This window comes from Parus major, chromosome 7 (assembly GCF_001522545.3).
Source record: "Parus major isolate Abel chromosome 7, Parus_major1.1, whole genome shotgun sequence".
NCBI lineage: Eukaryota > Metazoa > Chordata > Aves > Passeriformes > Paridae > Parus > Parus major.
Window position 1 is genome coordinate 18191851 of NC_031776.1, and position 14403 is coordinate 18206253.

The 14403-nt window shown below is 36.3% G+C and overlaps 1 protein-coding gene across 5 annotated transcripts in view; it reads right to left on the reverse strand.

The window, feature by feature from the left end:
- The window catches only part of UBR3 (ubiquitin protein ligase E3 component n-recognin 3), a 103205-nt gene that overhangs the window by 11036 nt on the left and 77766 nt on the right, over window positions 1-14403 (reverse strand). For all 5 annotated transcript variants that reach the window (XM_033516150.1, XM_033516148.1, XM_015634519.3 and 2 more), the window contains 2 exons: window positions 12687-12792; window positions 5646-5746 (listed from right to left, as the gene is read on the reverse strand). In XM_033516150.1, coding sequence (XP_033372041.1) covers window positions 5646-5746; window positions 12687-12792 — 207 coding nt within the window. The remainder of the gene's footprint in view (window positions 1-5645; window positions 5747-12686; window positions 12793-14403) is intronic.

Here is a 14403-nt window from a genome sequence, read left to right on the forward strand (position 1 = left end):
CCTTAAGCATAAACATAACTAATATATATTAAAAAAACATAGAAAAAACCGAGAGGTTTAAGAAGTCCTCTCAGGCTTTGAAGTCAAGCAAAACAATTTTATTTACATAAGCACCTCACAAAAACTGGGTTAAAGTCATTCTTTCTTCCCAAAGGATTTAAATGAGCTTCATATGTGAAAATGAAGAGGCCAGGAAAATGAAACACCTTGCTTCTCCTTTCCTGCATCTAATATCAAAACCCACTACTAGACTTTAAAATATGCACAGCTAAGACTTGAGTACATAATTACATTTGTGAAATAACAATTGTTTGTCTATGTAGCAAGTGTTTACAAATCAATGCAGACATTTCAATGGATTTTGAGACTTTTTTATGTCACTGAGTATAAACTTCTGTGAGCATAAACTGTAAGCACAATTAAAGCATCTAGAAGATCATATGTTATTACACAATTAAAAACTGACTTTTCTGTATTATCTTCCTATGGAGATTGTCTTAAACATGACAATGAATGGTTCTATACTTCATCCCCCCATTCTAGAGCAGGCAGCATTATAATGATACTTCCTCTTCACACTTCCCCAAGAGGAGGATTCACCAGATCCCACTAGATCTTGAGGCCATATTTTTTATCTCTGCTGAAACCTCAATTTTCTTAGCAATCCAGTCCCTGATGAATAATGGCAGGCAAGCTTTAAGGAAATTTTCTGGGACTGAAATCTACAAGATGAAACCACACACATTCAAAGAACTGTAAAAATTTCCTCCTTGGCCTGAGTTAAGAGTTTTGTAATCGTAGCTAGAACTGAACTCGGGTACTGAGTTCTAAGCCTTCCATAGCAGATACAAGCAATCCAAATCAATTTCATCCTGTGAAAGCCTGAACAAAACCCACTGCGTGTAAAGCAGCAAAGCCAGACTGCTGTCAACAGGCACCAGCCTGCCACAGCCTCCATCTTGTAGCTCTGCTCAGGTGATTGCAGTGCTCAACACTGGGTGTCTTTGCACATTTTAAAAAATCTGGTATCTGATAAATAGAATTACTCTTTATCTTAATACTAATAGTTCAATTCACCAGAAATATGTCTAGCCCATATTATGTTTCAATTAAATGAATGCTCTTGTATTTACTAGCATGCATGTGACTCAAATTACTATGAATTATATTTTTTGAGAAAGCAGTATGGGACAAAAACTGCACACTCTCACATCTGGGTCACCTTTAAGTCCTGAATTCTGCACAAACTTCATCTTTTTTTTTTTCCCCTTAGGAAAATATCTCAGGAGCAGCTCAGAGGCCGCATGTTATGTAGTGAGCACCAAGGCTTTTTTATAGTCATAGAAGCATCCCATGGGAAACATATTAAAACATCAGTCACTGCATCAATTATCACTTCATTACTATGTTATCTCTTAAAATGGCAAATATTTGATAGCTGTAGGTACCTGTAATGCTAGAGCTGTTACATTCTTGTCTACTGCAAAGAGCAACTTTATTTGACTTTCTGCAGTGTGCTTGTGGGGGCTGTATGCTGTTTTCCTGCTGGCCCCTGGGGCAGGTTGTGCTTTTGCGACATCATCTTTTTAATTTAATTTTTTATCTTTTTTTAATTTAATAATTCTAAAGCTTGTGAAGTAAAACACTGAGCGAAGTTCTGCACTAAAATGCATTTAGGATTCTCTGTCCCATATCTGATAGTCTGGAATTATTATTACTATGGCTAGGCCAATCTAACAAAACAGGCTAATCCAGAATTTTTGTACTTATTTTTGAATAATATTGAGAACTGCTCTTACATTCCTATTTTTAAAGCAACCACCCCCTTAAAAATTAAGCTTAAATAGGAAACACTTCTAGAACTCTAACTTAAATATTAGTGCTAGAAATGTGCAGATAAATAAGCATAGTACCAAAAATATACATATTTTAATTTCAATATCAAATTAGATTATATACCCTGGCATGCAATGATGACAGAAGGAATCCACAAAGAGAACCAGATGCAAAATTAAGGACAAAGGGCCTTTTTTACTAAATTTAGCAGAAGATCTTTGTATAAATAACCTTTGAAAACTATTCTTATTCATCTAAAGCTTGAACCCTGCTTTGAAAACACAACTTCAGAACAAAGGGAGACAGCACTGAATTTCAGATAATCTATGGAAGGTATATTGAAGTTCCAAGACAGAGATAAATATTTGAGCTTTCACATTGAAACTGGATACTGCTCAAGCTGATTACATCCATACTATATTGAGTCAAGATCCTTATCCAATCATTAAAAAAAAAAGTGTTAGTATTCGTCTGAAAGCTGCTTGCTGAACTTTTGTCACATGTCATTCAAACTTTATAAAAAAAGAATCTGCCAGAACATCCAGGTCAGCCTCTTCAGCAGCTGAGCCTAACCAGTATTACAGGAAAAGGCGTTGAATTCAGATTTTACACATCAGAGAAGAAACCTTTCCTGGAGTCCATAGAGGCTAGTCTCAACTCCCAAAAGGAGCTTTCAAGTTGGAACACATCCAAGCACTCCTAAATCGCAGCTGTCTCCCTGCAGCCCTGAATTGTCAGGTGTCACAGCACCACCAGGCTGTGGAACAAGAGCTGCTGGCAAGCACTGCTCGGCCCTGCTGGCATCTGGCGCCAGGCACAGCACTGGGCACTGCTGGCCACCTCAGGCTCACTCCTGTTCACACACAGCCTGGTTTTTAAACACTCTGTATCAGTATGCTACTTTTTACATTCAATGCAATGCAGAAACTGAAATCATTACTTCTAGAGATCTGTACATGGGGTCCCAAGTCAAGCGGTGGGAAAATAAAACTTTTTACAATTGATGGTAACAAGAAAGAATGTCCAATTTCAATTCAATTACTCCAACATCTAAAAACTGTGCTGCAGAAAGGACTGGTGGGGGGGCACTGAATTCAATTTACAAAGACAGATTTTAAGTTTTGACAACCATCAAGCCACTCTCTCTGTTTCTGTATGCACACTATCATTTGCTATTATTTTTAAAGAAAGGAGCTGGAAGCAAAATCTTTGTCTTGTATGGAGTCCCAATTCACAACGCCATGAACACTCCACCCTCTGCACAGCTGCCACAGAATTGAACCAGAAACTCCTATGTGGATCATTATGCATTTAGCCCTGTACAATTTCAAAAATTTCAAACAAAATTATAAACATGTGAAAAGTTCTGCCCATGTCCTGGGATGAAACTCAAAAGAAAAAAGAAGTTTCACAAATGGTTTTAGTATTTTAAACACAGTGTTTATTTTGCTTGCTACACAACGCAGAGGTACATCTCTGCAAATTGGTTCGTGTTTGTAAATGCTCTGACCTCTGCCACAAAGTTTTTTCTACAGCAGTCTTCTTTATGATACGTTCAGATCAATTTTTCTCTTCTGAATGAAGAGGCTGAACAGTAATGACATTTTTATTGCTTTAATCTATGTCAGATTGAAAAAGATACCAACACCCATCCAACAGTTAATAGGGTAGTTAATGCAATTCCCAGTCTGAATTTAAAATTAACAGTTAATAGGGAAGTTAATGCATTTGCCATTTGAAGGGCAAGAGATGAGATTTTGAGTCCTCCTTACAGAGCACTCTCCATTTTTAAAGTAACATGGTGTAAACAAAAACGATTTTATATACAAACTTGAAAAAAAAATGTCATATTTGATGAAGGATACAATGCAACTTACTTAAGTCTATTGTTAAAGGAATATACTGGAAATATCTGTCATCACACACAGGAATCAGCCTCCTGCATGTATTGCAGTGTACAGCCAAGTCCAGAGCTTCTGCCCCCCATGACAATGGCAAAGGCAGCACAGACAATTCAGGAAACAGTAGGGTTAAACAGAGATTTTGTTTACCCCTACTGCTGAACTTGTATTTATGAGACATTTCACAAGCCATTTTACCATAGCTACACTTTAGCTCTCTACAAAGAATTAATAATATTGAATTTGACTCTGTGACCCATACACCCATTGTAAAAGTTCTAAACAAGTTTGTTACGACTTACTTTTGTGAACACCACTCTATACCTCCAAACAAAGAATTATGAAAGACTTTCTTTTCATTCTGCCTAACCATATTGATGAAACAAAAATTAGGAAGATAAATGGCAATTTATTTCTAATTTAATGCCTCACAGATTTGAAGTAGATACATTTATTTCTTTCTGCCAGTTGCCATTTCCCTCTCAACTGCAACATACAATAAACATAAGAGCAAAGGACAAAATATGCTGCTGATATGAGGCATTTCACAGAATTCTCCACAGAACGCCTTACTATTAATTGAATGTTGTCTTTTCTAGGGTAAAACACACTTTCTTAAATGGTGATATTCAATGCTTGGATATCGACTACAAAGACACTACTGGTTTGTACTTTATCGTCAACAGATTATTCCTTCCCCGAATTTCAGATGTTAGTCTCATTAAACTTTTATTTACTCTTTTTATACTAGTTTGATTGAGTCCTTCGAATAAACTTAAACTGTCATTTAAAAAAAATAAAGTACATTTTTGACAATAGTCTTTCTATGCAAAGTATTTATTCTCTTAGTATTTTCATATTCTAAGAATCTTTTGGATATGCTTAATCCATAAGCATGTACTTAACAATTGGACTGTGATACTGAAGGTCTTTTCCTACCTAAATGATTCTATGATTTTAAGTATATTGAATTGAAAAAGCAAACCCACAGTGTTAATGGATACACATAGAGTCACTTCAGCTGAATTTAAACATTCAATACTGAGGACTGAACACCTCTAAAGGGGAAATAGTTTCTATTAAGGTGCAAGCATCAAAAGCAGAACAGTTCCTGAATTTGCCTATTCAAAAACTACCAAAACTCAGCAGGTATCAAAACTGCCACACAGGTCCCATAGGAGATATTCTGTTCATTGTCAGTGAAACAGTAAAGTGATACTCGCTGTCTGTCCTCATTTTCAAATAAAGGTACAATTACAAATAATCAAACCAGACACCAGAGGGTCTGAAGTCATAATCTGGAACATACACTACCTGTTAGCTAGAGGAACCAGGTTTAGCTGTTCCTTTTACACAGAAATTTAGGTTTTAAGACAGTTCTGATTTTAGTAAGGAAAGATTTAATTTTTTAATATCTATTTAATATTTGTTAAAAATTATACCGTTTGCTGTCTCTGTTGAAATTGCTGCACTACAGTAATTATTATCTTCATATATGAACTTTTACATAAGACTGCTGCAATTTAAACTCTGAAGTTCAAATTAAATTACAATCTTTCAAATTTTTTGCCCTTAGGCACTCAGTTCAACTTGAAGTACCGAGCTGTCCCTCTAAGCAAAAGATGAAGGTCAAACAAAGGACACTTTTCTTTCAGTAGAAATACTTAGTTTCTACTCAGCTCTTGTATCTTTAATGAATAGCTGACTGATAAGGTAAAAAGACAGGGAACACAGATAAACCTGTCAACTCAGAACAAAAACTTCTGTTCAATGCCACCTTTTGTAGATAAGGCAGAAACATTATTTTAGAATACACAGTAGATCAGCTACGATTTACCATCCTGCAAACCATCATGAAAGCAGCCTCATCTACATAATCATTTAACTATACATATTTTTGCAACATACCTCTGTGCAATGGTTGAGGCATGGTTAAGATCTGGATAAGCAAAAGGGATGAGACATCTCTGTAAAGCACAGGAACTTCTGGCAGTTCTTCACTTACCAGCCTGGAAATAAAAACAAAAGAAAATCACTTCTGATACTATAAACCCATTTGCATGTTTTATTTTGTATTTATTTTAAATAGTATTACATTTGATATCAAGCTTACAGAAGCCTAATACCTGACAATTTGCTAACTGATCTCAATTTTAAAACTGCTCTCATATGAAAAAAATAATGTTACTCATGTAATAACTCATGAGGAAATTATCATTTGGATACCTCATTCTGTTGAAACATTTTAAAACATTCAAAACTGCCTGAACTCATTACAAGTATATAGAGAGTCAAGAAATATTCAAACAGTTGAATTGGTTTCCAAAGCATGGCATTTCATGCATATAGATGTAATCAGGCTGTAACAATAATGTTACAAGGAATTCTCCTATTAGAATACAGAGACTTTAGAAAAGCTATGGCTTTCCTTCATCTAAAGAAATGAAGCCATGACAGATGGGATTATGCAATCTTACACACAGTCTTTATTAAACTCCTAGATGTCTAGAAGGACAGCAAATAAGCACAGAGATAGTGCAAACTTTTCAACTATCCAGATTTACTGATGTAACATCATCTTGTTTTCCTTTACTAAGAAGCAGAAAATGCTTGCAGATAGGAGGTAGTTTATAGTTTTGTGTAGCAATATTCAACAAAATTCCAACCAACAGTATTCTTCAGGTTCAACAGCTAAGTCAAATGGCAAAACCAAAATCTAACGGTGAAAAAAATCTTTCTTCCCTCTTTTAACTAATATGGGGCATGATGGAGATCTCAAGCAGGAGCAGGCTTGAGACAAAATATGATACACACCCCTCCCCTGTGAGCCTTCCACTTCTGCAACACGCGCTGGTACAAAGAGCTGTGTGGGTTCTTACTGCCCTTGGCAAGCAGTGGTGGTGCTGCTGATCTGTGCTGCAGGAGCCACGCTGCAAAGTCCTGGTCTCACTGACCTGAGTCTCCCAGGCAGAACAGAGTCTTCTACCTATGGCCAGCAGTGCTGCAAGGGAACAAACTGAGCTCTTGCAGACCATGTACTGCAGAATGTTGCCTGCATGTGGTGGTATGTGGATATGTGGATGCATGCATGGGATCTTTAATGTCCTCTAACAGCTCTGGGGATTCAACCAGTTTATCATCTCTGAGGCCCATAAACATGGTCCTGCTTTTGGAAGAAGGCTACATAGTTACCGATTTCCTGAAAACTCCGGCATCTTTCTACAGAAAGCACTGCCAGGGGTCATCTGTGATACAAATTTGAACACATGGAAGCAGTCATACAAGAGGAGGATTAAAAGAACACTTACAGTCACATGGTTGACTGGTCTTGTAAAATGAAATGACAGAAAACATGGTCTAACTGGTCCTTTTGAATCAATGATCCCAGACACCAACAAAATAAACACCATCTATAACCACTTGCTATAATCAATCATTTAGTAAAATTATTGTTTCTAAGCACTGTAATATATATATGAGTCTCCTAAACAAAACTTAAATATTCTAAAAATCAGTACATTGAACTCTAAAGAAGACAAAGGGGGCAAAAATTTGTATCACACTGCCAAGCTTCATTTTCAAAATTATACAGGCCATAAAGATACTCATCTCACTATGTCTCTCTAATTCTACTTTACCCTATAGCTAGTTCTGCTTTATGATCTACAATGCTGAATTTTAAAATAACCCCCATTTTGTAATGACTTTAAAACCATGGATATCCCTTAAATTCCTTCTCATCTTTAATTCTTCATTTATCTATAAATTTGGAAAAATTTAATGTAGAAAAACATTTAAAAAATCTGACTTACTCTGGTCATGTTTAGCTGAACACTCTTTTTTGACAGATGTTATCAATATTGTTTAGCAGTCACGTAACAATTAGCTCAAATACCAGTTCTGTCAAAATTATTAAACATATATATTTACACAATACCATAATTGACTGCCAACATCACACATAAATGAACTCTTTTGCACAGGCAGGACCAACTGAATTACTTCTCTAACTTATTTAGTTCATAAGAATTGAGAAGCAAAGCTACATTAAATGTCAGGGGTTTAGTTAAGCTGCTTTTGCTTACATCAAGTACTGCAGCACATGAAGCGCTTAAAAACTGCTCTGTCATTTATTAAGAGCCTCAGAAACTTCTTCATTATGACAATGAAACTGAAACTACAAAATGTGTTAAGAAATGTGTTTTATGGAAATTGTCTATTCTGTTAATCCCCAAAGCATATAAGAAAGCTTGATAAATCTGACTATAAAAACTTGTGCCACAGAAGCACTTAATAAAAAGGAAACGAGTACAACAGCAAATAGGACCAAAGTAATACGAAATTATTCAAATGTGTAACAGTTGCATGCTGAATCCATTTTAAAAAGGGAGTTGGTGAAAATAAACTATACAGTGTAAAATGAACAAGTCCTAAAATGAAAGATGCGAAGCTCAGCTTTCTCTATGGAAATGACCTCTTCTCCAGCCCAAGGTAACTGGGCTGCACCTCTGTGCCAAAACCAGGGCTGCCTATCACCTGACTGCTGTGAAACTGCCTCTGTATTCTGCATCCTCCTCTGGAAAGCTGTTATGCAGGAGGCACTTCTTTGGGAATGTATACAGAGAAATGGGAGATTCTGTTGTACTCTGAAATAAGCAGCATTTTGCTTAGGGTGGTAATAACCTTATATTAATGCTCCCCATTCCCTCTTCTCTCAACCAGAGATACTTAAAAGTTTTTGGTTGATGCTAACTCTAATTGTAAAGGTAGAAATTCAATAAGAAAAGTAAAAGTTGTGAGCCTCACACCTCTTTAAGTTAAGACAGAAAATTTGAGACACAGGGATATAGATACACCTAAACTAAGGCTTCAACAACTAGGTCAAACTTATATTTTCTTCACAATTTGCAGGACAAGAAGTAAAGCCCACAAATCCCAGATGGCAGAAAGGTCAATCTAATACACAGCTTCTGATATTCACTGTAATAAAGCAGAATACTACTATTTATTCTGGCTGCACCTTAGGATATAATCACAATTTCATATTTGCTCTTCATTGTGTCACAGCAGATTTTACAGCAGGTCAGTTTCTCATTATGCATTCACTGACAGTACTAACATTGGGCATCTCTTTTACTGCAGTGCCCCCAGCAGGCCCTTGTCACCCATTCCCAAATTCATTCAATTTAACCTTTTAAAAACATGGATTTGTTGCTCGACTTTGTTCATGCCCAAGTTACATTAGCACAGCCAAAGAAGATGGTGAGCTGTAGTGTAGGGGAAGGAAGAAATAGCCAAGAACAAATACTCCAAAGCTGGCACTACTGTCAAAACCTATGTACTGTAATACATGTCCTGAGACACAACTGTTTCAGGCAGGCTTTTTGTTGTATGGAATAGATCACATAAGTCCTGTCACAGCCTGTGATGTATAGACCACCTCTTGCATAAACCTTAACTAAATCCCGCTAAACAAATAGCAGGGTTTAATTAAGGTTTATGCAAGAGGTGGTCTATACATGCATCCTACTCTCTCTGTCTCAGAGTATCTCCATAAAAACTGAGGGTTTTTTTCCCCATTTCACAACAGTTTCTGTGATGGAGATGTGACTTAAGAGGTTCCTACGCACAGCTGCTCAATCCTATCCCTGAGCTGCAGTTTGTTGCCCCAATACGACACCATAAACAGTCTCTGAAGCGATCTAGCTTAGAATGAAACAGTGAAACACTGTAGTAAAAATAACCCAGCATTTCAGTTTATCATGCAGTTCCTCCCTCCAAGTGCTTCTACTGAAAAGATCCTAAATGTTTCACCAATCCATTCTTTGCTAACACATTCTGTCTGTCAAAATAGACACAAAAATCTCAGCCTTCATAGAGATTTAAATTTTAAAAATCATGTATATCTTTTCATTTCATGTTTGTTGGTCCTGAAACTGTGACTATTTGGACTAGTCCATTAAATTCACATCTGGGTTTAGTAATTATTGCCTCCAGCTGCTCCTTGCCTGCCCCCTGCCAGAAGCTATTATTCCCCCTTTGCACCACAGTAATTGTTTATTTGATCACTATTGAAACCAGATCTGTCCCTACAACAATTTGCTTAAGTACAGCCTGTGGGACCAAGCGTACAGTTAATTTTGCAATATAAACTGCACAGGACTAATAATCTACTAAACCATCCACAGTTCACCAGATTTACCTTCTTTTTCTCCCTCATCTTCCAAGCAGTTCACATTATTTAGGCCCTTTTTGATAGACCATCTTCTTGCTCAAGATTTCCTTATTTCTACTTTACCTTGCTGCTGCCGCTTGAGGTCCTTCCTATATTTCCTTTCAATTGCCATTTTCAGTTACAAGGAGATCTAAATACAATTGTAGAAGACACCAGACAAAACCAGTGGTTTTGGGAAGTACAGTGAAGCAATTCTGTGAGACTCTTTAAAAGTTACTTTGATCGGTTCTCCCAGACACAGGAAATCTAAGGCATTATTTATGAAGAATGACAGCTGAATTGTAGAAAACTCAGATAAAAGTTGTGGGTTCTACATCTGGGTAGTTCTATTTGTAAATATTTATGTATCTTTAAAGAAAACAGCTGTAATTAAATGAGGGTTAGAAGATAATGTAATGGCACTTACATCCCACAGATTTTTGCATGTGTGGAGGGTTTTTTTCTTTCCATTTTGAAAATTATACTTTTAAATAAATAAAGATTAAACTAGCTTCTCTGGAAAACTGCTTTCAACTCAAATAATAAAGTGAAAATTAAATAGAAGAAGATGATGGCATATTGGTTTGATGTTATTTTGCTTCTGTGACTTCCCTAAAGTTACATTGTTTGGAATCACAGTAATGCAGTCAGAAAATATAGAAGTTTTTCCTCTCACTGACATTTTTTTCTTACAAGTCTTTGCTTGAAGTCTCATATGCAGGTCAGGCTGATGATTTAGATGACTCGGTTAACTTCAAAGTGGCAGAATGCCATTCACATCTAAAATCTGCAATGATTATTTCTCCACCATCCTCTTAAGCTTTTTCAGTTTTCAGCAGTGTGTCACCTTCTAATGGCTCTGAGCACTCTTTTCTGCACCTGAAAAAAATCTGCTATTCTGTCCTTCTCAAAAGGCCATGTGACTCTAAGAAGTGTGCAATCAGATCATACACACCAATCCTATGAATGCCATCTTAAAGTCAAACTACCACTTCAAATTTCTGCAGTATAATAACAGATACTCATTTTATGCTCCAATTTATACATGAAAAACATGTCCTCAAATTGCCTCCTTTGTAGCATGCATAAGGAAGGGAAAACATTCCAAGGAGTAAGCAAAAATATTCCAGCTCAAAAGCATCTGTGCATTTCACCAGTAAATTATTTCATGGCAAAATGGATGCTATCTCAGTTGTAGATTCCTACAAACTATTTAGGACTTTGTGCCAAACCAATATCATCAAGTCTACCATGAAATATTGAAAACCAGTGCAGAAAACACAAGAATGGCTCAATGCATTCCCAGCATGCAACCCATTCTGCAAAGCAAGGCATCACAGACCTACAGTACCATTAATTTCTAAGTGATTCAAAATATTGCCTAATGAAATCTAACATACTGCACTTTAGCCTTGACATGACCAATGCTTGGTGAATTCCATCAGCTCTGTGAGCCCTCCTCTGTTAACAGCTGCTTCCAAAGCCAGCAAGCTCTTCAAATGCCAAAACAAGAAGTGCATGATCTGTCCCACAGCCATTCTGGCCACATGATCTTAATTCTGCCTCATATAACTCAGCCAACCATACACCAAATTTATTAACATCATCCCACTCTTCAATCTAGGTCAGGTCTCAATCAGAATCACATGAAAACAGACCCCCAAAGCAGTTTGAATGCATGCTGAACAGCATAGGTTTTCAGGTTATAAAATGCTTGATGCTTTCTTCTGCTAATTGTCTATAAATTAATCTCTTGATACAGTTTAATTACTCCAATAATCTAATGTTCATTGCAAAAACAATCCTGGGTCCAAGAGAACAATAAAATCTTACACTTGAAATGACAACAAATGTTTTAACAGTCTTCCCAGTTTGCAGTTAGGGCTGTGGCATCACTATTCCAGACCAGTTTTTGAAATTGCGTGATGCTTTCTACCTCAGACTCCTAAAAGCACTGACAAATACACAGCTGGATAGGCACTAAAAGGACAGTCTTTTGACGTAATTGCAAGCAACAAAATGTAGAGCTTAGTATGAAGAAGATGCTTAAGGTGCCAAGAGAAAAAAAATGTACTGTTTTCCTCTTATAAGGAAAAATCATAATCTGGTTTTAGGCAAGAAACCTTTCTCCTCATCACCAAGGTAGAATCTGAAAAGTGATGGGTCTTAAGTCAAGTAAGGAGGTAAGTCTTTGCAGAACAAAGTACATGGTTCAATTTATTATACTGTTAATCCTTATAGAGCTGTGTATGTAAGGTTTATGTTTTAAAAGCAAACTCAGGTAAGTAACTTCCTTAAAATAATAAGGTTGATGAAAATTTTTAGCTTAAAATATAATTATTTCTCACATATATTAGACCTATTTACATTATTATTACATTATTAACCATTACTCAACTTTCAATAAACTACCAACTTATCTCAATATAAATGTTGTTGAGCATCAAGAACAGCAGTCCCTCATCCACTTACCCAATACTATTCAATTTGCACATGCTTAATTCTGCAAGAGGTGCATTTAAACTTTAGCTCAAAACTGGTATTTGTCAGATTTTTATGTAAAACAAATCGGAAAATATATTTTGTACGAATTCATACATACAATTTTTAGATGTTCAATCCATTAGCATACCTCACATAGAATTTAAATTAAGACAGAAAGTTACCCCAAGTCCCTCTGTAAGAATGTTTCTTTCACCAGATAAAACTGATATTGGGTAAATTAAAATACTTGCTCTGAGTTTTTATCCTGCAACGGCTGGGTTAGTTTTCTCCAGGGATTGTATGCAGAGTCTATACTGTAGAGGCGCATGTGCATGGCCAACACATGAAACAGCTGATCTGAAAGGTGAAGAAGACAGATTGCTGAGTATTATATACAGTGATATGAACTCTTTTACATTAAATTGCCATCATGTATTTTGCAAGATTCTGAGAAGCCTGTCACTTCATTCCAAATAAGCTTGTACCTTAACAAGCATAATTTTGTTAAGGATTGATTTATTTTCAAAAAAAAAGGATTTGAATAGAAGATTTCAATAGAAGGCAGTGAACACATGCATATATACAGAAAAAATGTTTCAGAGAAAGGCTGTTTAGAAAGCTTTGACTAGATCTCAGTTGTTTTGGTGCTCCACGTACTTAATTACAGGCCTTTTTAAAAAATCCTGTTTCATGTGCTATTATGCTGCCAAAGTTCCATGTTCACTTCACTTGCCTCTCCAGTTTATGCCAGAAGTGGTGATTTCCTAAACAATTCTTAATAGGGACTAATATACTTTAAACTGATATACTTTTAGCTTTCATTCCTCTCTCTCACAGTTAAGTTCTGTGCACAACATATTTGAAATTTAATCTAAAATTGCTACAAGTTCTTCCCTACAGCAGAATCATTTTTGTTCTTCATATTTAAAAGGTTTAATATTCCTTCTGCCTTCATATGGTTATTTTGTAGGCATCTTGTGGACAAAAAAATCCTCAAACCAACAAACTTCTGACAACACATCAATGACACTAAAGTAGCAAGAGTCTTTATAATGTCAGAGATTTGTCCGTACAACCTGCAGACAGAGTTCACTGATATTCATCATTTCAAAACCTTCTGTACTTCCACTGTATCAAAAACATCATTTGCAAAACACTTGTAGAATTTTTCAGAGAATTTTCATGGAGATTTACTGCAGTATATTAAAATGCACATTGTATATTTATCTATGAATCATCTGATCACACAAATAAAGACAACATCTAACCCTTCCTTCCATTAAACTACCCAAGTAGGCAAGTACCATTTAGGTTGAAAGCATTTGCAGAAATGTACGTGCAATAAAAAGCACAGAATGGTTTGCACTGGAAGGGACCTTTAAAGGTCATCCAGTCCAAGCACCCTGCAATGATCAGGGATATCTCAAACTAGATCAGGGACTATTCAGAATTCACTTTTTTTCAACAAATCTTTTTTTTGTCTTCATAGGTTTATACTGAAATAATTAAAGTATCATTTCCCACAGTTTTGCTTACTTTTTTCTTCCTGTCACACTGTATCTTGCTATGGGGTGTCATGCTTTTCTCCTGTTCAATTTTCCAGGGCCCTGCTTCCTTTCTCCCCTTTCATTTTAACTTTCTCCCTTAGCATCCTGACATCATCTTTCCTCTCCACCCCTTTTTCTTTCTCTTGATCCCTTCCCATCTTTCTCTCTAAATCTCTCTCCTTCTCTTTAAAACCCACTTGCTCAACCTACACACTCACAGGTCCTCTTTTTCAAGTAGAATAGCAGCTATTAATTTATTTTCCATAAATAGACAATTACTCAGAGGTATGCAATGGCCAAAAGAGTCGCATGATGAAATCAGCTGACTGCTAGAGCCTGAGGGCTGTAATTAGCTCCTGGGGTTTGTAAAATAATTGGAGCTGTAGATGGCATTGGAATTGATAGCTGCCACCTGCTTTCT